At 41.7% G+C, this 27993-nt stretch overlaps 1 protein-coding gene across 18 annotated transcripts in view; it reads left to right on the top strand.

The window, feature by feature from the left end:
* The window catches only part of DMD (dystrophin), a 2092562-nt gene that overhangs the window by 1719704 nt on the left and 344865 nt on the right, over positions 1 to 27993 (top strand). For 16 of the 18 annotated variants that reach the window (XM_053201917.1, XM_053201921.1, XM_053201923.1 and 13 more), the window contains 2 exons: positions 8316 to 8488; positions 19542 to 19698. In XM_053201917.1, coding sequence (XP_053057892.1) covers positions 8316 to 8488; positions 19542 to 19698 — 330 coding nt within the window. Of the gene's footprint in view, positions 1 to 7413; positions 7567 to 8315; positions 8489 to 19541; positions 19699 to 27993 lie in introns of those variants that run through there. The other 2 variants (XM_053201925.1, XM_027054575.2) reach the window with 1 other exon arrangement.

Raw genomic sequence — 27993 nt, 5'->3', positions numbered from 1 at the left:
ACCTTTGAGGAAGAGTGACACAAGTCCACATAACAAGAGAATACGTGAAGGCACGTGTATGTCTCAACGCCTGGAGAGGGTGGAGGTAATTAACAGACTGGGATGAGGCCTGGCGCAGTGGAAAGAGCCTGGCCCGAGGCCCTGTAAGATCTGTTTAGAGTCTAACTTCCCCCCACTTACTAGCTTTGTGATCTTGAGCAAATTACAAAATGTTTCAAAGCCCGTTATTTTTTGACATCCATAAATAGGGCAAACAATGCCTACTTTATAAGGTTTGGGCAAAGATTAGATGAGGTGACGTAGGCAGAGCATTTAGTACCTAACCCAATGCCTGGTCCCTTGAGGGCCTTCATTAACACTGTGTCCCTCTGGTTCTCCTCTCACCTTCCTTCATGACTCCAAGCTCGCTAGCAGAGAAGACACGAGGCTATTCCGAGGAAAATGAGTTCCAAGTGCATGGCAATGGGAGCCAGAGCTGTAGCAGGAGCTAAGAGATAATGCTGAGAAAGATCAACATCGAGATTCAAAGGGTACGGAGTATGGCCAAGTCCCCCTTTTACTCAGAAGGAATTCTGTGTCCTTGGGTTTTCTTATAACTGGTGTCTTTCCATCCTTCAAGTCTCAGGTGACATTGAGCCTTCTTACCTAGGTATTTCATGACCACCATGACCAAAGAACACTCCATCACCACCACATGGAGACCGTTGTTCTCACCATAACCCTCCACTTGCTACCTTCAGAGAACCTTCTTATTTTATTGAATATTTGTTTATCTGTTTGCCCTATTTCTTTCCTGTTTATCCTATTTCTCTCTGTGTTCACCTTATTAGGCTGTGTACATCAAGAAAGTAGACGTTTGTCTTTCACCACTGGAGGCCTAGATGCTGATATATTAAATATTAGCGGGAGGAAGATAAAGTTGGGAAGGAGGGAAGATAGAAGGAAAGAAGGAAGAAAGGAAGGAAGGAAGGAAGGAAATAAGGAAAGAAGGAAGGAAGGAAGGAAAGAAGGAAGGAAGGAAGGAAGGAAATTTAAGGGCTGGGACTACATCTGTCTTACATTAGATGTGGTCCCATAGCTCCTAGTGAAATCTTGGAAATACCATAGGCACTTACATGTATGTTTGTGTGATGAATAAATATGCAGAGAATTTTCACACTGTGACAGAATAAAAAGAAACAAGTAAAAACGCGATGCAGAAGAGAAAAGATGATTCCCATGTTACTTCCAACCTAGTATATCTGAAGTGAACTCTTTGATTTTAAAAAGTAATTTTAAGACTAGAGTAAACCAGAGGGGCAGACAAGGAGAGAAAGCATCACGTGTTACCAGAGTTTGCAATTGCTTAAGGCGGTCTGACAAATAGGATTTTGCTCAGTTTCCTCCGGGGGAATCCACCCTAGGCCAGGCATTTTTAAAGATTAGATTTTGAAATAAAGGTTTGCACCTGGCAATGTACCGAGGCAGGAGACCATATCCCTTCTCTCCACTGTTCTCGGGCACAAGTGTGAGAATTTTTGAATGAGATATGAAAGCAAGGACAACGAACCCTGCAGGATAATAGTCTCTGAGGACCTTAATAACAGCCATTTTTAAAGCACAGCCTGTGGACTCCTAAATCCATAGCTGCTCGTTTAAGATGCATTGCGATGCAGTGGACCTGCAAACACACTCCTTATCTACCTAGAGCAACAAGGCTCCAAGCCAAACAAGAGTCCCCAAATTAACTCTTGTTTCTCTTGGGCTGATGACTCTGCTGCTTTCCCAAGGACTGCAATGGCCAGAGATAGAATAACAGAAAACAGTCACACCTTCTGTGAGTCTGTACCCAACTGCATTTCCTGAGTGAGTGAAGGACGTCCGGTGGTTAGATTAGAGTCCTTATAAGGCCAAGTTTGTAGGTCCAGTTCCTTTATACGGGTGCTTCTCAAAAAAAAAAAAATCCATTAGGAAGGGTAATTCTGTTTTGTTTTGCTAGTTTTAATGTTCAATCCATACCAGACTGATACTTTTGTAACATGCAATAAAAATGAATTACTTTTCAAACTTACAAAAACCAGACACAAAATGCAACCCCGCGCTTTTTATTTTTAGGTTGCTATAAACGTTTTGAAAGATTTACTCTCGATTTCTGTTCTCATAATGGAATGTGTGTGTGTGTGTGTGTCTGTATACTCCAAAACCTCGAGTATTGAGAGCCTGTGTCTCACAAGTCATTTTGGATAACCAAACAAAGGGAGTTTGACTTTTGTGGACGGGTTTTTGTTTTGTTTAATGTCTTTAAAGCATCAACACCTTTCTGGGATAACTAAGTTGGACAAATTCAGTTAAAGAGTTTTAGATAGGGGCGCCTGGGTGACTCGGTTGGTTAAATGTCCGACTTTGGCTTAGGTCATGATCTCACAGTTCGTGAGTCCGAGCCCCCAATCAAGTGTCAGTGTGGAGCCCTCTTCGGATCCTGTCCCCTTCTCTCTCTGCCCCTCCCCTGCTGACGCGTGCACGTTCTCATTCTCTCTCTCTCTCTCTCTCTCTCAAAAATAGAATAAACATTAAAAGAAATTTTAAAAGTTTTAGATATACTGCTTCTTAAATAGAGTTTACTGAACATACTTCTGCTTTTCCTGGTGAATTTCAGATCTTCATTATCAACATTATTTGGCTTCACATTAAAGCAAGGTGATGCCTTCAAGGGCTAATAATATATGTAGGGCTGTTAGTCGCCACGCCGCGTAACCCCGGTCACCTATGTGTGCCCGTGGCTCCTTCTACAGCTTTCTGGTTCTCTGTCAGGTGTCGCTCCTTGCCACTTTCCGTGTAGCCCTCAAGGATAACTTCTCTCCTGTTTTGGATCTTTGTTCCTGACCTTTTAAGTTCTTGGAAATCAGATCACCACTCCTTCTTTTTCTTTTTTCTTTTTTTTCTTTTTCCTATCAAGCGAATTTGAATTAGGTGAAAATTATCAGTGAAGAGGAACTAATGGCCTTATCATTATTCACATACTAATTGCTTTCAGAAAAGATTAGAGATTGTGCGTCTTTCGTGAATTTTGTACGGAGATGCGGTCACTTATTTTTATTCTTCCCACATCTTTTTGTCTGTTTTGTTTTGTTGCTGACTTCTCGGTTACATTCAAGATAGGGAGGCTGTCCTTTGCTGAGCTCTTTTTTAGGGACAAATAGCTCCATTTACATAGGAAAGAAAATATTTGGATACTATTATCAATGATGTTTTGGAATAGTATCATAATCATTTGTTTGGATATAATAAGAAGGGTGTAGCCCTAACTCATTCTTGACATCTCTCTTCTTTATTTTTCTTCTAGTAAAACTTTTATAACTTTTCCTCTTCTTCTCCAATCATCTCATTACTTAGGGACACTGTGGATCATTCTACTTGTTGAATGAGACAGTACAAATTTAATATTCCATAATCTTGTGCTTGTCCTACTTTCCTTTAGAAACTTTTATTCTCAGTGACTTCCTGAAAGAAGGCCTCCACCCTACTTAGTGTAAGGACCTCAACTGCATTCTTTTTTTTTTATTGTTTTTCATGGTTTATTTTATTTTTGAGAGAGAGACAGAGTGTGAGCGGGGGAGGAGCAGAGAGAGAGGGAGACACGGAACCCGAAGCAGGCTCCAGGCTCCGAGCTGTCAGCACAGAGCCCGAAGGGGGTTCAGACTGGCAAACTGTGAGATTATGACTTGAGCCGAAGTCGACGCTTAACCAACTGAGCCACCCAGGAGCCCCGGACCTCAACTACATTCTGTCTCTTCCGAACACACATCGTGGCTTCCCATCGGGCTGTGCAATTCATTGTCCCTGCTCATAAAGCAAACTCACTCCCCCCTTCTGCCATTCTTACAGTCTTCTGCCCAGTGGGAATACCTCCTTCCCTCTGCCTCTCTCAGTCTTATCCATCCTTCAAGGCTCAGACCAAGTCCCATGAGTTCATGAAGTCTGTTTCTATCACTTGGCCTCCACACTGATTGTCTTCCAAGAGAAACCCTTATATTAGCTATTACTTATTAAAGGCTTTTTGTGTTCTGGACACTGTTAAAAGTATTTTACAAAAATTATTCCATGTAATATTCAAAACAACCCAGCAGGTAGGTATTATTATTTAATATTTAGCAAAGCCAAAGAGATTAAAGAGTTTTTCAACTTAGGCAGCTAATAAGGGAAGGAGAAGGGGGAGACTCAAACTAGGTCTACTTAACTGCATTCTGCCATGAATTTTCCCCGGAGGCTGAGAAAGGGGACTTAGGAAAGAAGGAGGCCAGACTCTCAGAAAAAAGAAGGGAGTGTGAGATTTGAAACAGCTCTGCAGGAAACAAGATTCTCTCCACTCCTAAAACCTGTGCGCTGTGAATGTACTGCTTGCCTTACAGCTGGCCTTCTTGATGGTCACAGTGGAGTTTTCCTCTGTGATCACGCAGAATTTTAGGCTCTGTGGTCCTTTGGTGGGGGAGGCAACAAATTATTATTTTATTGGCACCCGGTTTCTCAATGATTGGATGTTCTCTCTCATTGTATTGGAGATATCTCTGTCCACTGCTTCAGTTCTGTTTAATAGTCTCCATATTATTAAGACCATGAAATGAACTCTTGGGGTACCGAAAGCATTTTTCTGCCTTGTCTGATGGCAGGGCGAGGTTTGTTGAAACTTAAGCAACACCCCTAACACTCCTAACACTTTGTCGTGTTATGAACAGGAGAAAATAATTGGGAAAAATTTTTAGTTAATAGGAAAAACCTCAGGGGTAACATCGCCTCGTGGTTAAGAGCACAGTCCCTGGGGTCCAATAGCCTGGGTTTGAAATCTGGCCCCGTGGTTGTTCAGCTGTGTGACCTTGGGCATTTTTCCCTCTTCTTTAGTTATTGGTCTTTTTAAAGAATACCATCAAAAAAAGAAGAGAGCCTTCGCCCGCCGCCTGCTTTTCTGTGGCCCCCGAGTCTAAGGTCCCTCTTAAGATAAATGCCATTGTGGGAGTTTTAGGCAAGTGTGGGTGTCCTCCTTCCTACCTGTCCTGTCAATGTCTCCTCCCCCCAGGAGTCGTGCTGCCCACTCGTATTTAAAAAATCTCCATTACAGCATGCCAACCTCCTTTCAAAAAAGCCTTGTGTTCCTCACCAACGCTCACCTCTGTTTTCCAGCAGCCTACCCGCATCCTGTGGCTTGACAAATTCCCTACCAGCCTGCCGTCCCCAGAGAACACGGACCGGCTGCATCGATACCGACGTGTCAGGCCATTGCTTAGTGTGATGTTACTGAAGGGAGAATTTCTGTTCCGGCGGCAAGGAGAGTTTGCAGCAGGAGCCCTTTGTGGCCCAAACGGTTTTTGCTCACAGGGGGTCCCAGCTGCCCAGCTGCCAAATAAGAAGTGAAAACGGTGGTCAGGATTCCATCTTCCGTTCGGAACAAAGCAATCCATGCGGGTACATTTCTGATCGAAGTCAGTAATGTCCACTTTCCAAGTGCTTTTCCCTCAACAGTTGCTTTTCCCCACCTTGTTAGGAACAGCCTCGTTCAGCTTCAGTAACTACTGTCTATTACAAGCGCTGCTCGTAGCAAATGGGGCGGGGAGGGGCAGCCCAAGAGCTTCCAGAGTCGAAAGAACTCTAATTCTAATACTTGAAAGATACATGACTGTAGGCAAGTCAGTTACATTTCTCTCCACCTCGGTGCTCTCATAGGAAAAACAGAGAAAACACATACTCCACAGGGCCAGGAGGAAGGACAAAGCGGTACCTTTGTAAGTGTTTTGTACACCGTAAAGCCCATTACTGTTCTTGTGTCATTTGTCACTCTCAACCAGCACGGTGACCCAGAGAAGAGGTGCAAGCTAGGAGCTCCCTCGTGCCCGTGCCAAGACTTTTACTTCAGCCACTTCCGAACACCTCTGAGATTTGGCCGGAAATTCCCATCAATATTTAGCTGGTAATATGAAGGAGTTCATTCGAAAGCACACGCTAGATTTCCGGAGACGTACAGGCAGAGCTCTCTCTTGCGTGCCTCTTATTTCCCACCGTGCTAAGACTAGACAAATAACCAGTCCTCAATAAATACGGGTGCATCGGTTTTACATGTGTTTATCTTTTTGATGATACAACAAAGATGTTTATAGGTGGCATAACGGAAATAGCAAAGATGAAAATTAGCAGACTTGCGAATCACCTTCCTCTTTATGCTTGGGAAGATCGCTCATTTATTCAAGAAGGTGTTGATGACTTCACGATCTACATGATCTTAAGGAACTATCGATTGAGCTTCGGTGTCTGCTCTAAACGCGGGATCTAAAAATTCAGATGAACTATCATTTATATGCATGTTGGTGCACAAAGCTGATTGTATTGGTCAGACCTCATTTTCTTGAACAACTAAAGGTTTGGTGTCCGTCCCCTAGGTGGGTACTCCGAGGCAAAGTTCTGAATCAAATACAGCAAGAGGAAAAGTGAAGCAAAAGAGAGAAGTGGGTAGAATTCTGTGGATGACTTGGGTCTGTTTGGTTTTGAGCCCTGATTTCTTTAGATACATTAACATCACTTTTCTCTTTTCCTGAAGAAGTGGCGAATTCAGCAGGGGCATGTTCTGCCCCGTTCTGTGACCTAAACAAAGAACAGAGATGCGTGTTTGATCAAACCCCATCCTGCAGGAAGCCCAATACCAGTTTTCCACCACGTAAGCTGGTCTCGAAATCAGGCAATTTCCTTGCAACACAAGCCTGTTCTTTGATGGGATAGAGATAGATGCTGCTCGATCTGTTGGACTCTTTCCCTTCTTTCAACTTGGGATGTGCTTCTATCCATACCCCACCCCCGCCCCACCGCCACCTCGTGACTTCCAGAAATAGTGACAGGGACATTCATTGTCCATCTACCTTACTTCTCAACATTCCAAAGTCGGCATCTAAGAGTCCGTGACTTGCTCTCACATCCCCCCTCACTTCAGAAGAGCCATTTCATTCCATTTTAGAAAGAGAGAGCAGGAAAAAAAAAAGTTTCTAGTTACACAGATCAATCCAATTGTTCGGAGCTTCAGAATGAATTTTTAAACTTGTTGAACAGAAGCATACAAATCTCTCAAAGCAAGTCAGATAATGGACAAAGGCTCCATTCATTGTGTGGGCAGAAAGGAATGCTGGTACCCGGCAGCTCTCTAAGGAATGTTCCTTTGGCTTTGACCGTTCTGTTGGGAACAAGGAGGGAAACACATATAGAAAATGAATTTCTAATGTCTCTGGCTTATAATGGCAAAATGATAAGAAAAGTTGGCTGTTTCATATGAACTGTCAGTTGCATATTCCAGGCCTCCTCTCTGAGGTCCCTCCCACACCCACAGGCCTGGCCACCGTTTAGTGAGGAGTACAAAGTGGCTGTTTATTATTATTGACTGGTGAGGCCTGTGCTCTGAAATTCATTCTGTCAACAGAATGTAAGCAAAGTTGGCATTTTAAAGCAGGGCTCTTTCAGTCGCTGGGTTTTCTCAGGATTGCTATGCAACACGATCAGTGCTGTAGTCCCCGGTTCAAGCTGAAAATGTTACACAGGAAGACATACCATGTAAAGGTCAGATTCTTCTACTATGATAATTTTCTTGATCTGTGTATATACAAATGAGGTTGAATGTGTAATCTCTTATCATAACGCTTCTCAAGGTCCTGTGGGCTTTCTACCTGTCAAGCCTAAAAATACGACGGTAGTTTAAGTGGGAAATCTTACTAATAAATGTATGACGCTATAATAAATGTGTGATGCTGTAATGCCAAGGTGAACTTAATGTGCATTGTCAAGAAGATGCTCTCCTATGATAGAATCCCATTAACGTGCTGGTGCTGCGGACCGAGTACAACCTTGTTTATTAGTCTCTCCATGCTTTTATGGTCAGAATCAACTCTACAGATTACTTATGTGCATGGAAAATATGACTTAACCCATAGTGTAATGAAATGATCGGCCCTGGGGTGCACTTTGTCATGGAATTTTATTTCTTATCACTTCCAGAAAACACTCTACTTTGTCTGCGGACTAGTGGATGTAACTTAGGAAACGTGTAAAGTTGCAGATATATAATGTTCCAATTTATAACGTCAAGGAATAAATTGATTGTATCTAATAAGATGCCCACTTCCGATCTCCATAATAACACGAAGAGATAATACAACAAGAAGAGGAAATTGGGGGTGCATCGTCTTGTTAGTTGACCCAGTTCAAGTGTCTTGTGAACGAATCATTTTTTACACTCCTCCCAAATCACATTTAGCCGATCTCTTTCTCTTGGTAACTCTGTGCATGTTGTTCTTCCTGCCGTCTCGTAGGACCTCCAAGGAGAAATCGAAGCTCACACAGATATCTATCACAACCTGGATGAAAATGGCCAAAAAGTCCTGAGATCCCTGGAAGGTTCTGATGACGCAGCCCTGTTGCAAAGACGTTTGGATACCATGAACTTCAAGTGGAGTGAGCTTCGGAAGAAGTCTCTCAACATTAGGTAGGAGCACATCAGGGGTAAAAAAAAAAAAAAAAAAAAAAAAAGCCAGAAATGAATTGAAATGGGGAGACTGGCCTCATTTTCCTAACTCGAGTAGCTAATATCTCATATGTTTATGTAAATCACCCATTTTCGGAATGATTCATTTTATTTTGAATAAATGAATCATTCATTTGCTTGGTACGGAGCCGATTGATGCTTGAGGGTTCAGATCAGATTAGAATGGTGAGGTTTTATAACCATGCGAGAGATGCATATTAAGACATTAGAGTGAATTTAAATGAGGAACACAGCTATCCTAATTTGATAGAGTTCTCTCTTGGCTTACTACAGGATTATACAAAAAGTGAGAAAATTAACGTGTGTTTATCGTGTAATTCTTGGGCTTTACTCTAAATGCATAACAGAGGACATCCCTTAAATACCAGAATGCCTTGTAATTAACACTTTAGAGGAGACCTCTCCGTAGCTCCTGCCGCTAGGGAGGAATTGTAGACCCTTCTGGTCTTCCGCTCCCTCTCACATTTTCTCGCCACATCCTCCGTAGCCTAAGCCTTTAGTTGTTCTGCACTCTCCCCTTTTGCACAGTTGCCCATTCTCCTGAGAAGCTGGTGGAGGCATCTCAGCGTTGTTGTAAAGAGCACAGAGGGGAGCTCTTGCTACACCCATTGTGAGACAGTTCAGTGGCAGCGCAAAAAGAGGGGACAGTTAAGTGCGGCGCCCCGTGTCGCATAAATGACACGGGAAATGCAAGGAGCACTAGTCAGGTTTCCTGCTTTCTGGTCACTTGTGTGTCCCAATTTCACATGTCTTTATACAAATATTTTGTGCTTTCTTCTGTGTCTGGAAGAGGGGTGGTAGCAGAGGGTGGCAGAGGGAGACGAACGGACTTCACGGTAGATGGAAGGGAATGTGCTAAACCCTGGCAGGAGGTGCTACCCCTAGGTTGTGAGATTACAGAGTGGAGGTTTCTTTTTCTCCTTTACAGTTCTTCTCAATCGGCCAAATTTTGGACAGACAGCCTATTTGCTTCTCTAATGAGGGGAAATTTCCCCGAAGTTTAGTAATTCAAAAGCGGTCTCGTAAAATCCTGTACTTATAATGCGAAACGCTACTAATGACAGCAGCCAACACCCAGTGCGTCACATATCACGCGGTGTCCTGGGCACTTTATATTTCTTGACCCGTTGAATGCTCTCAGCAGCGCTAAGTGATAGACTTTGTTATTATTCTGTCTTTGTATCTGAAGAAAGTGCGGTCCAGAGGGGCTAAATCATTTTCCTAAGGTCATTTAGTTAGTAAGTGACAGATCCAAGATCGAAGACAGGGCATCCGGCTCCAGAGTCTGAGCTTTTTACCATCAGTGTAGTAATACCGTGAGGTATAAAGCAGAAAGGAAAAGGTAAGCCTCACCTAACTTTTGCACATAGATACATAATAAATTAAAGGATGGAATAGGGCAACAGATATTTCTATGAGTAGGAAAGGATTTATTTTCAAGTTTATTTATTTATGTTCAGAGGGAGAGAGAGAGAAAGCGAGAATGGGGTAGGGGCAGAGAGAGAGGGAGAGAGAGAGAATCCCAAGCAGGCTCCGGACTTTCAGCGCAGAGCCCGATGCAGGGCTCAAACTCACAAACGGAGATCATGGCCTGAACTGAAATCACGAGTCAGACGCTTAACCTGAGCCACCCAGGCGCCCCAGGATTTATTTGTATTCATAAGGTTTCCCCCCCAAGATTGTGCCCCAGCCTCTAAGACACTCATTTTGATCTCCCGCTTCGGTCCATGAAGTTTGTATCGATGTATTGAGGCAGAGTTGGGAACAACAGTGGGCAGTGGCATTTTCAAAGACAGCGAGACTCCATTCTCCGTCTGTCCCTTAGACTCGAGGAGAGGTCAGTGTGTGTAATGACAAAGGCCACTTTCACAACATCTATCATTAAAAGGGAATGAAATACGTGAAATGGGGAAGATGTTGGTAGATAAAGCAAAAGGAAAGAAAGTTACTCTTTTTCACAGGAAGGAAAAAGAAAGGTGCTCTAATTGTTCTGAACATCACTCAGTGCCTTTTCTCTCCTTCGTGTGAACTTGATGAAATAAAAGGAGAATCAAAAGCGGCGAAGAGCGTGTTGGCCAAAATATGGGCTCTTCATTCTCAGCAATTTCCCATATGCCAGGCACTGCAGTTTAATTCTTGCTGTCCTTAATCAAGGAGGAAACAGTTACCTTGGCTTATCGAAGGTGCCGCGAGTTCTAGAATTTACATGTTCACATCAATGGTTTTGGCTTTTAACTAGGCCTCTGTAATAGTACAGTCTGTGTTATGAACACTCACTTATAAAAAAACGAAGAAACAGTTGTTCATGTCAAAGTGATTCGGTCTCTTTCCTGACCCTTGGTTGAAATAAGGGTATCAGTCCGTCCATCCTGAATGGCAGGGTTCAGTGAAAGCAACCCAGCAGAGGCAGTAATTGGGGATGGTTATGAAATCGGATAGATGAATGCTAGAAGAGTTAGACACAGAACCATTCATGACACTTATAAGCCGGCTTTGTGAATCTAGTCGGTTCCTCCATCAGCATTATTTTAGAGTGAAAAGTCGCCACAACTCAAAAATAGTTCCAAAGATACCCTGGAAAAACAGCCCCTGTATTTGCCCAAGCGGTAACACAGCCTCCTACCAAAAACATTACAGTTGGTTCGTTGTTTTATGAGGGATTCCGAGAGCCATTTTTCCATTTCCGAAGAGAGGAAACGTTAGTATCTAACTACACACGTGCGCGTTTTTTTTAGGTTTTTATTTAAATTCCAGTTAGCATAGCGGGTGGTGTTAGTTTCACGTGTGCACCACAGTGACTCGACACTCCCATGCATCACCCGGCGCTCATCCCAACAAGGGCGTTCCCGAATCCCCATCACCAGTTTGGAATCCAAATGAGTTTGCAGCGTCCGTTTGCATTCCCTTGGCTCATAAGAGGTACCCTTGTGCTTCCAGATCCAAGTCCTTACCATGTCCCTTTCCCTCCCTGTATCTTCCTTCTGCCCTGTGTCTTTTCTCTTCCTGTGATCGCGATTCTTACGTAAGTCTCCATCATGACACTCTATTGATCGATTTGTCTGTGTGCCTTTACACACTGATACCATCCGTCACACATTGACAAAAATATTCTTCCTCGGACATTTCTATCACGTTATTCCCGTGCTCACGAACTTCAGTCTTGCAGGTGCCCATATTTCACTCATGCATTCATTTTTTTTTCATTCAACAAATATCTCCCGAGTCTTTTCCGTGTACTTGGCACTCTTCTAGGCACTGAAGGTACGACTGATTGAAACAGGCCAGAGAAAAGTCATTGCTCTCGTGACATTTATGTCTCGTCGCCAGAATCTGGTAGACCCTCCACTCTACCAACGATGCCCGATAAGACCCTGACAGTCCCTTCCTTTCCTCTTCTTCCCCTGCCTCCCAGTTCCTTCCTCCCCAAGCAGCAATGTAGTTATTCCCCAGCGTGGAGAATGGCTCCTCTCAGCCAAGAAGATTCTGCTGTTTAACCCCGTTCCTGCTCTCCACCAATTTTTTCCCTCGCTCATATGCCCAGGGACATTTGCTGGTCCTCACACTTAGAACAGACCCCCTCCTCTCAGCCTCCACATTTTCATCCAGACCTCATAATGAATATTTCCCTCTCTGACCCTTCCTTTACGACCAGGTCGTCCCTGAGCTGTTCTCCTTTGTGCTAAATGGCACATTCCTTTAAGTATTCTTGAGTTGTTTGATAGGGCTCTGCTTGCTGCTTCCAGCTAAATTAGATAAATAGGAAAACTCCAAGCTCTACTATTTGGCTGGGGGTGGGGGGGATACTTTGAGAAGGATAGGTATTAACCCTCCTTTCCATATTTGGTAGAATTTACCTGTGACCAGAATCCACCTAGTCCTGGACTTTGTCGGGAGTTTTTTGATTACTGATTCCACTTCATTGCTAGGAATTGGTCTGTTCACATTTTCTGTTTCTTCTCGATTCAGTCTTGGAAGATTGTATGCTTCTAGGACTTTGTCCATTTCTTCTCGATTGTCCAGTTCATTGGCATATAATTTCTGTAGTCATCTTTTGTAATCAATCCTTTATATTTCTGTGATGTCCGTTGCAACTTCTCTTTCATTTCTGATTTTGTCTGAGTCCTCCTTTTTTTGTGATCGTGGTAAGTCTCCTGCCAGGTAAATATTGAGTCCTCCTTCTTTTTTGTGTGTGGAGTCTGACTAAAGGTTGATCAATTTTGTTTGTCCTTTGACAAAAGCAGCTCTTAGGCTCGTCGGGATTTTCTCTTGTTTTCAAGTGTCTATTTCATTCACCCCTGCCCTGATCGTTAGTATTTCCTACCTTCTAGTAACTTTGAGCTTCGTTTGTTCTTTTACTACTTCCTTTCAGTGTCCGATCAAGTTGTTGATTTGAGAGTCTTCTTGCTTCTTGAGGTAGGCCTGGATCCCTATAAACATCCCTCTTAGAACCGCTTTTGCTGTGTTCCAAAGCTTTTGAACCCATGTGTTTTCATTTTCATTTGTCCTCATTTTCATTTGGCTTCCTCTGTGATTTTTTCATTGACCTATTGGTTGTTTAATATGTTGTGTAGCCTCCACGTGTTTGTGTTTCTTGCAACTGTTTCCTTGGGACTGATGGCTAGTTTCATCCTATTGTGGTCAGAAAAGATGTTTGATATGATTTTGGTCTTCTAAAATTTATTAAAACTTGTTTTGTGGGTTATCAGGTGATCCATCCTGGAGACTTTTCATGTACACTTGAAAAAGAATGTGTATTCTGCTGTTTGGGGGTAGAATGTTCTGTATGTATCTGTTAAATCCTTCCGGTCTAATGTGTCGTTCAAAGCCACTGTTTCCTTATTGACTTTCTGTCTAGATAATCTATCCAAGCTCTAAATGAGTTGATGAGGTAGAGTAAAAGGAGTCCCGGACTGGCATTTGGGCGACCTACCTTCTCTTCCAGCTCTGTTACTAACTTCCTAGCATATAATCTCGAACATGTCACTTAACTGCTTCCGACTTCAATATTCTGCCTCACTGAAATGAGAAAATTTGATCAGAGGCATGGATAGACTCTTTAATTTCCCTAGCAATTCTACAAATCTATTATTTTTATTTCTGCAGTTACTTTTGATGAACCTAGGCAAATCATTGACATTTTCTACATTGGTTTTCTTATATTTTAAATAGAACTGATTAAGTTCGAAGAGATGGTGTAAGAGAAAGCAAATAAGACGTCTTGGAGACAAATGAATACTTTAATTGAAATTGTATAATAGCATCTCATAAATTAGTTCAAGGAAAGTATACGCCATCTGTTCCATATGCATTATCACGTCGCATTTTATCCAAGAGGTATAAGAAGAGAAGTAAACACTCAGAGATAGTTGTGTGCCATAGAATGAAAGAAAATACTAACTGTTTTAGGTGGGAGAAAAATAAAATAAAAAATTTTTACTTGCATGCATACATACATGTATGTGCACGTTTTCTCTCTTTCTCTCTCTCTCTCTCTCTCTCTCTCTCTCTCTCTCACACACACACACAGTTATTGATGACAGTATCCAACACCTGAATTTTGATTAGTCAAAGAAGTGTTTCTCATTCTAGAATATTCTATATCCACAACCTTGCATTTTAATTTTGAAAATGTTAATAATTTGGGAAGTGGTCAGGTGACTGTTTTTTCCTTAAGAACTACATATGAAGATTTCAGTTCATTCTGTCACCAGAATATATTGTCAAGGTTTTTGTATATACTATTAACTACTATGAGAAGCACATTTGTTATCAATGTAATTTCGGCAAAATTTACATTCTGCGAGGTTTTTTTGACTTGGGAGAAAAACTTGTAAATGTTAGGTACGAATACTCACTCTTATGGAATTCTGAATGCTAATTTGAAAGGCGAGAGTGCCAACATTATATAGTCCACAGCAGCAATAAAGCTCTTAGAGAGTCATCGGCGCTAAAAGTTAGAAGAGTTCAGAGGTTTGTCTATAATGGAGAATAAAGAAAGAGCAAAGGTAGCATAGTCTTTCTACTTTTGAGAAAAAATGCAACTTGGACATTGACTATTCCTGACCTTCTTTCTCTTACTCTTGAAATGTTAATTATGTGTGAAAGTTGGAGTTCATGGCCAAGCTGGACCCAAAAGAAACAAGAAAGTTTACTTCTCTTTGAGTGTAATTCTCTCTCTTCATTTAAAGTTCCACAGCTCCCGTTTTATGTCTGCGATTCCTTATTATTTCTGCCTTCTTACCTTTTCTTTCTATATGCTTAAGTGCTATCTGATTACACAAGGGTGCCCAAGATACACGGGGGTACATCATTAGTTTTATAAAGGAAGTCAAAGCCCACGGGTGGCTCAGTCAGTTAAGCATCTGAATCTGCATTTCAGCTCAGGTCATGATCTCATGGTCCGTGAGATTGAGTCCCACATCGGGCTCTGCACTGACAGGACAGAGCCTGCTTGCAATTCCTTCTCCTCTCTCTCTCTGCGCCCCGCCCCCTACTCGTGCACACACGCCCTGTCTCTCTCTCTCTCAGAATAAATAAAGTTTTTTTTTAAATAAAGAAAGTCAAAGTGAAAAATGAATCCAATGTAACACATTTTTCTTTAAGAATACATGCCTTTCAGGGGCGCCTGAGTGGCTCAGTCGGTTAAGCATCTGACTTCGGCTCGGGCCATGATCTCACAGTTCATGAGTTCAAGCCCCGTGTCAGGCTCCGTGCTGACAGCTCGGAGCCCGGAGCCTGTTTTGGATTCTGTGTCTCCCTCTCTCTCTGCCCCTCACCTGCTCACACTCTGTCTCTGTCTCTCTCTGTCTCTCTCTCAAAAGTAAATAAACGTTAAAAAGAATCCATGCCTTCCAGAGTAAAGTTTTGTTAAGAATTTCCAACTAGGCTTCAACGCAATCATACTTGAAATATCTGTGTCTAGAGAAATCACAACCACTTAAGCAGCCCCTATAATTCTTAGTACGCTGATACTGAAGACTTCCTTAAAGAAGAGCATTACATCCCAACACACCTAAAGGTTCTGCATTTTACCGAAACCTTCCAAATGGTGGAAGTTATCTGCTTATTAAAGACCAACATGTGCCTTGTTTAAAGCTAGTAGCCCCCAAGCTCTTGTCTTCACTAATAAAGATTAATAGAAAATGGTTGAAGCTTAAGCCTGCCCCTTCAAACCTCCACTTTTATTTTCTGTTGAGTAGGTAGAGGTAAATAGAGTATATTTGCTAATTGGCAGGAAATCTTTTGGCTCGGGGATCCAAGCATTTGGTGAAAACCACTAAGGTTAAAGATTTCTTCACATTAGGAGAGTTTGCAATTTCTACTTCCCGTGTCTAAACACAATAGCTCCAGCTACAGGCTTCAGCTGCCCTCTTTGAGCCTTTGCATCTCAGTTTGCACATTTGCAAAACAAGAGGCTTGACGAGAATTTCTCAGGTTCCTTCCAGCGCTAACAGCCTAGGATAAAACCTGGAAGGGGGAAAAAGAAAGAGTCATTACAAATAGAAAGAAACAGTTTCCGAAGAGACATTCCCAATACAAACATAGGGTTAATCACTTAGAACTATTTGGTATGCAATCTCGAAAATCAAAACAGGGCAGCTGCTTTCAGCGATTGCGCTAGAAATGTGTCTCGAAAACCCTTCACAAGCTTAGCATGGCCACAGAAAATGTTTTGTGAGCTCTTGGTGTGTCATTGCATTTAGATCGCCTTCAAAATCATGTCACTGACAAATGCCACCTTTGCCCTGTGGAGACCAAGAAGTAACGTTTAGGACATGCAGGAACTACTTTAAGAAACTCTTTCTAAAATGGGGTGCCCGGGTGGCTCAGTCGGTTGAGCGTCCGACTTGGGCTCAGGTCATGATCTCACAGTCCGTGAGTTCGAGCCCCACGTCGGGCTCTGTGCCGACAGCTCAGAGTCTGGAGCCTGCTTCGGATTCTGTCTCTCCCCTCTCTCTCTGCCCCTCCCCCGCTCATGCTCTGTCTCTCTCTGTCTCAAAAATAAATAAAACATTAAAAAAAAAAGTTCTTTCTTAAAGAATGGCCCTGGAGTGCACCTGCTGAGTTGTGAAGGCTCTCGTTAAAAGTACAGAAAGTCTGGAGGTGGAACCTGGGAGTCTATACCTGAAACAAGCTACTCACGTGGTTTTTATGCACCCTGAAGTTTGAGAACCATGGCTTTAATTGGATACCTTCGTAAGCGTGGTTTTCATTCAGGAGCCATAATCTGACTGCTTTTCTCCTCTCCCTCCTTTACCCAGCATCCCTTGTCCTTTATGAAACTTTTGGTTACATTTGTGTCACCGCTCTCCAGCCCCAGCAAGGGAAAGAAACAGTCATTTGATACGGAGTGAAGGTGATCAGACGTTCCCAAATGTTAGACCTAACTCCGCACTCTAGATACACAGCAGCCTTTTCTCCCCCCATCGCAGGTCCTTTTTCCCCTCCTCCATTAACTGCCTTGACTGTCCTGCGTCCGGGCTCTTAACCGTCTCCCCATCTCATGCCTTGAAGCTCCTCTTAGATCCTTTAGAAGTAAATTCCCTGGGTCCCAGAGCAATTTTTTCCCCTGGGGACACAAAGGGTTTCATTGACCTGTTAATGATTAGTCAGCACCATTGTACCTAGACCCTGGTTGTAGCCCCGCCTTATGTAAATGAAGCAGCCCCTGGGGGCCTCTGGCAGTGCCGTGGCTTGGCTCTTCAGCGACTTTATCCTCCTCCAGACCTCTCCACCAGGGGGATATTTTATTTCCTCTACCAGACAGAGGGAGCAGGCATTAGGCCTGTCTACATTCTTCCTCACCTTCCCCTCTTCCTACTCCCAAGGCCTTATTGGGACCTAGCGACACTCAGTACTGCTTTATTTCATCAGAGCCTCTTCTTTTCCGTGCCCCACTTCCACGTCTGGACTGTACCTCCCTCCACCTACCTCCCCACACGTCCTGCCTGACCGCCTTGCTCCCCCTTCAAGGGGACCAGGCTGCAAATTCCGGACACTCCAGGGCGTCCCTGTAAGCAGTGGTCATCGGGTGCCATTAAACAGCGAAAATCTTGCATAGGGAATTCTCGCTTGGGCTTCTCATGGAAAAGCAATCATTGAAAGGGAAAGGGAAGAGAAACGGAAAAGGACTTACCTCTACCCCTATATGCAGTCTGAACTATTATATTTAATTCATGGCATTTATGGTATTTGGTGATTTGTTTATTAGATAATAATGCCCTTAGAGTCTTGAACCACTTAATTTCTCTGATGGAAAGGCCTTCCTGTTTTTCCAGACACAATGTTTACATTGCTCATAATAGAAAGACGGTTCTGACCATTTGGAGAAGTAGAAAGCTGAGGGAATAAACCACCTCTAAATCTACCTCTGGGAGATAAACGGGTTGGCATTCCAGAATTTTTTCATGCCGGAGTCAAGTGTGTGTACAAAAATAGATAAACATACACAAACGTTTTAGAAAAATCGATTGTAGACATTTTTGTAACCTACTTTCTCCCTCAGCAACTGACAGGGTGATCTTTTCCATATCCCCTAATATATGCTGATGTCATCACATTGGACAATGCATAGGATGCATAGGCTGTGGACATTGCATTGTAAGACTTAACCGTTATATATGTAATCTCTTCCCTAGTATGGGAGATTTAAGTTGTTCCTACCTGTGTCAATCCTAAGTGATGCTGCAAATAACACTTTTCTACCTATATCTTTGCATGATTTTCCAGTTACTTCCCTAGTACGTGATTTTTGCATTTAAGCTTGTGGGTCATTGTATCTGCACATTTTAAAGACTTGTAAGTATCGTCCTTCCTAAAGAAAATGATCCCTCGGCAAGTTTGGAACAATTTAATTTCAGTACATAGCCACTATTTGGTGATTCTGTTTGACTAAGACCAGCAGGAGAATTGTATTTGAAATGTCAGGCTAAGTTATCAAACAGCAAAGGGAAATGTTTTTCTACCTGGTTGCTTTACACTTCAGTGTCTGCAGCGTTGGAGACTATATTATGCTTGTGTTATAGACAGCATTAATTTTTATGAATAATTAGTAATTGCTGATAATATATGAGTAATGCAGCCTAATTCTTGATTTACCTGAGGACAGAGCTTTGTTAACATTCCTCGCTTCTTCTTTGTTTTCTGGATGATGATGTATTTGCTTAATTTAGCTTCTCATCCTCAAGTGAAATGTGGGTTTTATAGCACAGATCATTCATTTGTACATTCTTAAATGGCTTCTATGGCTTAACATGTTCTAAATACAGTTGATGGTAAAGCACTCATTCTCCTGCCTAAATTATTCATGTTCAGGGCAGGCTTTCAGGCAAATGTCTGATTTTACTTTTCCACGTGAGTTGTTGTCTCGGTACATTTTACACAAAGGAAACAAAGCGGAAAATGTTGAAACTTGGTGAAAACAAATCCCAGGTGCACGCGAATAAAGAAGGGTGGAGGAAAAGGAGAAGCATATGGGAAGAGGAGCAGAAAGGAACAGATGCCAGATGGAAGGAGTCAATGGAAGAGGCTGCCTAGGGTGTAGAAATGGAAAAGTCAAAATGTGGGGAGAGACCTTTCCATTTCTCAAAGCCGAAAGAATTCCAGTACGAGCATGAGTCACTTGAAAACCGAGTGGTTTATATTAGTCACTGGGAGCAAAATTTTTTCTACCAGAAACATGAAGAATCATTGACTGCAACGCTGTGGAAAAGCAATCCATTCCGGTGTATATTTCATGCCGAAAGTCTCAGCATTCTGCATGTGGCAATAAATGTACAGCTAAACACTGTCTTCCCTCAAAATTGCCCTCAAAATGCCCCCATTATGGCTCGCAAAAGCACAGAGCTAGATTTTTATTGAGGACTGCTGTATGGTTCACAGTGGGTTTATGTACTATGGAACTAACCAAACCACTGTGCCTTTAATGGGATTATTGAAATCGTTCGTTACCATTCTAGATATTTTGACCTACTTTGTTCCTGCTGTTCTTCAGGTCTCATTTGGAAGCCAGTTCTGACCAGTGGAAGCGTCTGCACCTCTCTCTTCAGGAGCTCCTGGTGTGGCTACAGCTGAAAGATGACGAGTTAAGCCGGCAGGCACCGATCGGAGGGGATTTTCCAGCAGTTCAGAAGCAGAACGATGTACACAGGGTAGGACATTTTTAAGACTAGTGCCTTGCACAGAGTGAGCATTCGGGGACTCTCTTAAAATGAGTTTGGGTTGACACTGAGCTGACTAGAAATTGTTTTCACTCTGCTGATCCAGGAGTCAATTATAAATAATCCAAGCCATTATTATTTTCAATGTCAAAAGCGCCCACATTAACAATATCCTTTAAGAAATTGCCCATCTCTGTTAGCGATTTTAAAAAACATTGTGTTAGGGAAAATATTAAACATATACAAAGGAGGCAGAATCCTCTAGTAAACAGCCACGAATCCATCAAGACTTCAAACAGTTATCAGCTCATGCCCGATCTTACTTCTTCTAGACCTCTACCGGTTCTCTATTATTTTGAGATAAATATCAAGCGTGGATCGTTTAACTCATAAACAACTGAGAAAGTATCTCAAAAGATAAGTTTCCACTCTTTAAATGTGACCACATTGCTACTATAATGCGTTTTAAATTTTATTCTAATGACTATCGGGCATTATTCAAATTTCCACTCTTAACATGTATGTGTCTCAAATGTTTTAACATGTTTTTTGTTTCAATAAGAATTAAAATAAGCTTCGCACATTGCCTGTGGCCAATTTGTCTCTGAAACACATTTTTTAAAACTTTTATTTTTGAAATAACTATAGATTGCCAGTGAGTTACAAAAATAGTACAGTTTCCCTCTACGCTTCACCCAGTTTGCTCTAACGGTCGCACCTTGCATAACTACACAACAATAAATACGGCTATGTCAACAGACAACATAAAAATGTACAGTTGCAGCACAACTCGATTCACACTAGCTACCTTTCGAGCACACAGTAGCCGGTTGTGCCCAGTGGCTACCATATTGAACAGTAAGTACAGTTCAATGGGCTTGATCGCCTAGTGGCCACCATATTGAATAGTGCAGTTCAATAGGCTTGATCCTATTCAGGCTTGACACTTTTGGGAAGACTGCTTCAGAGATGGTAGTGTACTCCTCCATCATCAGGAGGTATGTAAGGTCTTGTTTTCTCTTTTGTGTGTGTGATTTGGGCAGCTGTCCATGACCAATGGCTGGGGTTGGAATGTGATAATTACCTATTTCTATCATTTCCTCTTCGTTTATTAGCCAGAATACTCCTGGGCGGGGGGGGGGGGGGGGGAGTTCATTCATCTACTCTTTGGGCACGCAGTATGCAGTTCATATACGAGAGGCAGGATACTTTACCGGCCTTCAGAATAGCAAGTTATTCATTCACTAGCATCCTCCAACAGTGATTGATTGTTTCTCACTGTTTTTGTTTTCTTTTGCTCTTTGTCGTATTTCTTTTTTCTCTATTAGGCTCTGAGTGGGGAAGTCAGAGATTTGGTCTTGCTCACCTCCAAGACCCTAGTAGCTAGCAAAGTGTCTGGCATACACTGGATGCTGAGAAGTGTATTTGAAAGGAGAATAAAAGGCACAAGAACAGAAATGAATAGCAAACCAAGTAAATGACTACCCGACAACCAAAGCTTGATTAAATGGTGTCACTTCTGTACGTTCAACACTTAAAGAAAGATCTCTGTGGAGACATAGCCAAAGGTAGCATCTTCAAGAAAAGTCGAGGATTTCTATTATTCCAGAGAAGAGGATATAGACGATTGCTCAAAGGGAAGAAGACATGAGGGGAGATCCAGGAGTCTTTGCCAAAAAAAATTGCCAAGGAAACTGACAGTTTCTCCTTTAGCAATTCCCCTTCCTAAGATCCAGAACACTAAATTAGCTTTGTGGTAGAGTGAGATATAATAGTGACGTTTTTCAAAATGTTCTGCCTTTGAATAAATAGTCTAAACACGCTGGTGTGTGTGTGTAGAAGAGCGTTCATTGAGACAGAAGGGCATTTTAAATCGAATGCATTTATATGATATAAAGAAATGAGACAGAATTTCTACCAAAGGTGTAATTCCAGTCTATTTCTAGAAACCAAAGTTGAATCATCGGACAAGTGCACTAGCGGTCAGGACAGACTCTAGTCACATTCCTCTGTAAGTTAGATTGAGATTGTTACTTTGTTCTTCAGCTATGAGATGAAGAATGTGATCCAAGTTTCCACAGTGCCTACTAGCCAGCATCTTATTATAAATACTTCCTCAGTGTCCCAGGTTATTGGCTTTAATGACTTGCTAACAGTGGTGAAATGTTAGTACTCATGCTCAGTCCTCTTACACCGGAATCTCATGACCAGTAACACGCTTTGGGGAGACAGCGATGCTAGAGTTATGGGTAACGTGCACCAGACGGAAGTGAATTAATCCCCACTTGGCTGGTGTGCTTGTTCAGATACCCATCTGTCACCTTTCTTTAACTTCTCAGGACTTCCAGCCCGTTGATAACTCTGTGTTCTATGCATGCATTCCACTACTCCTCTCTCTTCACCTCCTTCCGAATCTAACTTAGGTTCAATCATAAGACATTTTAATAACTCTTCCCCAAGATGATAAGATCCTGTGCTTTATTATCTTTTTGTGGGTGCCATCTGCAAAACCCCCAAACTTGGAGAATCTAACTAAACACTTTCACCTGTCCAAACAACGACAGAGAAGACCACTGTAGTCACCTTTTCAGGATGACAAACCAAGTGTTCCATTGACCAGCCCAATACATCACTGAGTCAGTTTACCTCCAAAGTATTTCTTGGCTCTGTCTACTGCAGTCATCACCATAGTTACAGAAGACCATATCTCCTAATGCTTCTGCATCTACTCTGGCCACCCTACAATGCAATCTTTACATTTCAGCCAGAGCGATTTATGTAAAAACATACACTGAATTATGTCAGTCCTCATCTTAACACTCTTTAATGGCTTCTCAGTGCCACTGGGGAAGGACCAAAATCCTCAACAAGGCCCCAACCTTCTCTTTTCTTACTGCTCTTTCTCTTGCCCTCTGGACCCTAGCCATGCACCATGTTCTTTTGGTTTCTACAGTACTCCATGTTACTCTCAGGTGGTGCTTTGAACATGTTGATCCTCTGTCTGAAGCCCCTCCTACCTACCCCCACGCCTTCATAATTTCCTGGTTAACATCTGATAATCCTTTACATCTTGGCTCAGACATCGAGCAAGCTTTTCCATGTTGCCCACATTTGACCAGATCTTCTTCTACATGCTCTCATACACAGTCTACTTTTCCCTCTGCAACTTAACATTCTTTGTCATCACATATATGTGTAATTTTTTGATTAATGTCAATCACTGTCACTAAACCATGTGCCCCAAGAAGCCTTCTTTTGGGGAGAGGGTTGTCATTTTTATACCCAGCACTTTATAAAGTGCCTAGTACAGAGTAGACACAAAATAGGTAAAGAAACAAAGGAATTGAGGAAGAAAGGGAAGAAGGGAAGGAGGAAGGGAAACAAACCAATCAGTGATCTAATCTTAACCTTATTCATTCTTCTTTAGTTTACTGAGACCAAGGGCAGGGAAAGAAGAATAACGAGTGATGTTCCCTCCTAACTGCAGGATTTTTCTGTTTATTCCCAATTCAGCGTCCATTTGTACTGTGTAGAGCTACTTTGATGCCCACTGTTTTTACTTGTGGTCTGGCCCAATGTTTTCACGAGCTTCTCTTTGTATCCTTAAGAAACATTCTTGTCACAAAACACTCTCCTCCCTCAAAGAACATCATCACTCCTAAGTGTTGATGAGAGAACCATTTAGCACCCTGTTTACTCAGAGTTTTGTCACATTTATGCAGCAGCCCTTTTATAGTAGCAATGGAATGCCTGTCTAGTTAGTAATGCTCCTGGTGCCTGTTGGCAAAAAGAAAAAAGGAAAATCCTTGAAACTGTCTCTTTATCAGATCTCCTGAACTTACTTAGCAAGAGAGAAAGGAAACGTAATCAGTACAAAACCGTCAAGATCTAGTCTTTGACGGATTTTTGTGTTTGTAGACTTGTTTTACTTTGCCACATTTCCGGGATTATAAATCGTCTTGCTCTTTATGGGTTTCTTGATTCAAATACTGTTGATATAGACTGTTTAGTATCAAGATGGGTCACTTGCCATCATAAACTTGTTTCCCACGTATTTGGTGTGTCACTTTTTTTCAAATCCCCTGCTTACCATCTATTGTAAATTATTAATGCCTCGGGTTGTCGCTTCTTACGGGAATACAAATCCCATTACAATGTCAGAAGTCGAAACTACAGGAAAATATTTTTCACTTTTCTTTTATATAAATCAGGATGTTTACGGAAGAGGCAATTTACATTTTCTTTGTGTATCGTTGCAGATTAATGATAAAATCTGATAGCACAACATCGTATGTCTTGTACTCTTAAGGCAAAAACCTACAGTCATTCTCAATCACCGTGATGGAGAGTGCATGTTTTTCTTATAGGGAAAATTCCAAGACATTCCACACAGGTAGTTAGGGACTGCAGTCTTACCCCCCAAAACAATTTTCACCCTCATGGGAGTGGATCTTTGTTCCCCAAACCAGCCGGGCGGCATAACAAACTGTAGCTGGAATGGCTCTCGAACCTGATTAATAAAATAATGCTCCATATGTTATAAATAATTAAAGCTCAAATATGCCTTCGCAAATATAAACTGACCGATTTTTATATCTTTTGAATACATTATCCAGGCTTTTACGGCCCCTCATTACTTGCCTCGCTAGACCGACTCGTTTTCAATTAGGGTGTATTATTCTGGTCCAGATATATTTTTAAAACTGACTTCCTTTGTTTTACTTGAGCGGTCACTAAAGTGATATTTATTACTTGTCTACTTCTGTGATTAACGTAGAGAGAGTTTTCAAGGAGCCCATCATAGTGGGAAATTTCTAAGGAGAACGGCGATAAACCAGTGGCTTGTTCAACTCCCTTCCTCCTACCCCAAATCCAAACGGAGAGTAGGTCTTGATTATAAGAACACTGTACATAATGACTTTTTGTTTGCATCTGTAGTAATGAAATTGTTTGTCATTAGGCTTTCATCTTTCACTTTAAAAATCTCTATAATTCCTTCCCTTGAGACCGTTAAGGACACCTTCAAAGCTTTCTAAGATTTTCTGGTTAAGATTTAGATGGAAGGAATCAATACATACATTATTAAAACAGTGGACAGAAAGCCATTATTGTGTGGATGCTGTTGACAAATGAAAAGGCTGGAATAAAGTAGTTTACTTGTTCATTTGTCAGGTCATATATTATGCATGTTCGATTTCCTCAGAAGTCACCACAAAGTGAGGGAGAGGTTTAGAAATTCGATAAAATTATCCTGGAATCACGTTGTTGATTATACATTTATTTAAGCTAATTCTGTCATCAATGCTAGCCTGCTTCCTTTGGGTACATTTTAGTAGCTGTGTTAGCTTGATGAGTTCGCTGTGTTTTCTTTCCACAGAAATAGATTATGTCTTCGGGTGCCATTTGTGAATGTTAAGATTCAAGTCAGCTCTGTGTCAAAAAAAGAACAAAACGCATTGTTCCCTAGCACCTCTGAAAAACAACAAAAAAAAGGTTGTGATAGGGTAATTCATTCCAACATTCAATGACCTGGCCTCTTAGAGTTTCTGAACAAGTTTGGTTCGCCTGCAAATTCACTGTTAGTTATTTCTACTCTCCACTGTCTGCCTCTCTGTGTTGGAAGAAACAGACAACTAGACATCTTTGTTTTGTTTTGTTTTGTTTTGTTTTGTTTTGTTTTGTTTTACTCAACAAGGCCAAAAGCTTATTCTTTAAACAGACCAATAAAAGCGATAAACTCATAGCAAGGCTTATAAAGAAAAAGACCAGGAAATATAATTCGACGATATCAGGTGGGGATAAGGAGAACGTGGCTGCAGGGCCTACGGATGTTAAGATAATAAAACATTTCACAAGTAACCTTTTACTAATAAAGTTCACAATTTAAGTCAAAATTCCAAATTTCTTCAAAACAAGACATTCAGCTACATCAAGAAAACAATTAGAAATCTGGATATTACTTTGGAAATAGACATCTTTTGGATCTATTCTGTATCCCTAATGGAGTAAGCTACTTTTGTGTAAGTTTGATATTTTATGCAGTCCTATTTAGGAATGCTGAATAGAAAAGATTTTAAAATTATTTTTAGAACGACATTTCTAGGCATTTGAGGGAGTCTTCTGAAAACTAGCTACATCATCAAAACTTGAGAACGGAGCCATCTAGGATTTGCCACTTTTCTTTAATGATCCTAACAAAATAAAATATGAGTAATTTACAAATTGACTTCCCTACCAAAGTCCTCTTTCGAACCATGTCAAAATATTCTGACATCTGGAAAAACACCCTTCAAATGATATTTGTGTAGGATGTTGCCTTTGTAGAGCGCTTTGACACATTCATTTACTTTCAGATGAACCCCTGGTCTTTTTCTGTGTCCTTCCTTTTCCCAAAAAAAGCATTTTAGGGAAAACTGTGCCATAACTCAGACTCCCAGGATTTATTGATTCTCTCGGTCGTTATTTATTGAGGGCCTACCCTGTGCCAGGGCTGAGGATAAAGGAGTGAACAAAATGAGACTCTGCCCCCACGGACCTTCAGATTTTACTGAGCACAACATGTAGTAAACCAATAAATTAACATGTAGGCTCCTATCGAATCAGTGCTAGCAAGAAAAGTAAACAAAACAGGACCAGAGAAAGAATGAGAGGTCGTGGCCCACCTGCAGAGGTGCTTTTCCTCCAAAGGTCTGAGTGAGCCGAGCAAAGACCTTGAGTGAAGAATATTTTAGGCAGAAGAAGCCGTGAATGCAGAAGCCTAGATGTAAGAACAAGTTTTGTGCGCTCAAGGAATAACCGGATGGGCTAATGGTAGGTTGTAGAGAGTGTCAAAGGCCAGATGAGCATTCATGTTGCCGGCCACCATTTGGAGTAGATTTTATTTTGTGCATAAGGAGACACCACTGGGGGACCATAAGCAGGGATGACGTGAACTGGTTTTGGGTGTCCAGAAGTTGACTCTGGCTGCTCTATGGAGAATGGACAGTGGGAGGAGCAAAAGTGAAAGCAGGGAGAAAGTTAGGAGGGCGGTGAAGTCATTTGGGCAGGAGATAATAATGACTCGGCCGAGAGTGGAAAGGATAGACATGATGACAAATTATTTGACCCAAGATATATTTTGAGGGTAGAGCTGACAAAACTTCAGATACATGGGATGTGGAATGTGAGAGGAAGTGAAGAGTCAAGGATGTCTCTGAAGTGTCTGATTTGAACAAGTGGAGAAATGATGAGACCATTTATGGAGGTGGGAAAGACTTTGAAACGATCACGGATGAGGCCGTGTATGTGGAGCCAAACAAGTCTTCCATATTTAGATTATATCGATAGAGACAAATGGTACGATTCAGAAATTATTCACCACTTACACTTGACAATCTCAGATTCTGGCGGAGCCTCCTGGGAATGGATATAAGTTAATTTGTCGCGGGGTCTCCTGATAATCAATCCATCTGTACTATTGCTACAGAAGGAATTTCCAAAACTTAGGGTTTAGGTTCAATAACCTAAGACCTAATTCTCTAAATGACCATGGGAATAGTTTGAGCTTTACACCAGTGATTTCTCAAGGTCAGCTCAGAACTTAACAACATTATTGTCAATAGGAAGTGACTTCCCCAGTGGTTGTTGGAAGCAGCCCAGGCCTAGGATTTAGAGTCAAACAGCTGCTCAAGATGCTGCGTGGGCACTAAACTATTCCTCCATAGTATCACAGATCTGCAAGCAGGCTGGACTCTATTCTAGCCCATGCCCTTGATCTCAGAGAGCACAACTTTTACTTTAAAAGGCTTCCAAAGAAATAAATCTCGACAAGGTGTTGATTAAGCACATGTCCCCCCCCCTAAACACTCCAAAATGTTTTCTCATTGAATACAATTAGATTTTTTTTTTTGTAATCATTTCAGGCTTGACGTGTGGCCATTTATTTTTCAACTCTGCTTGAAACTGATTCAGTCTCGCTTACGAAAGACGGTTGTTCTTGTTGTTGACTCTCAGAAACAACAGCCGAGATGTAGCTGATACCATGATCCATTATCTTCGCTTTCATTCAGGAATGGAGTGGAAACAAAAATGGACCTTTTTTCCATCTTACTTAAAGATGATTATGTAGTCAAACTCTTAGAAGTAGAAATTGGAAAGGAGGTTGTGAAAACCTGGGGAGAGGATGAAATGGGAAGTTTCAGTTGTGCAGAAGGAATACGTTCTAGGGACCTGCTGTACGACCTAGTGCCTAGAGTTAACGCTACTGTGGGTAGCGGGTTGAACTAACTTAAAACTTTCTTAAGGAGT

Source organism: Acinonyx jubatus, chromosome X (assembly GCF_027475565.1).
Source record: "Acinonyx jubatus isolate Ajub_Pintada_27869175 chromosome X, VMU_Ajub_asm_v1.0, whole genome shotgun sequence".
Lineage (NCBI taxonomy): Eukaryota > Metazoa > Chordata > Mammalia > Carnivora > Felidae > Acinonyx > Acinonyx jubatus.
The sequence above is the reverse complement of the archived record's forward strand: the minus strand, read 5'-3'. Positions and strand labels throughout refer to the sequence as shown.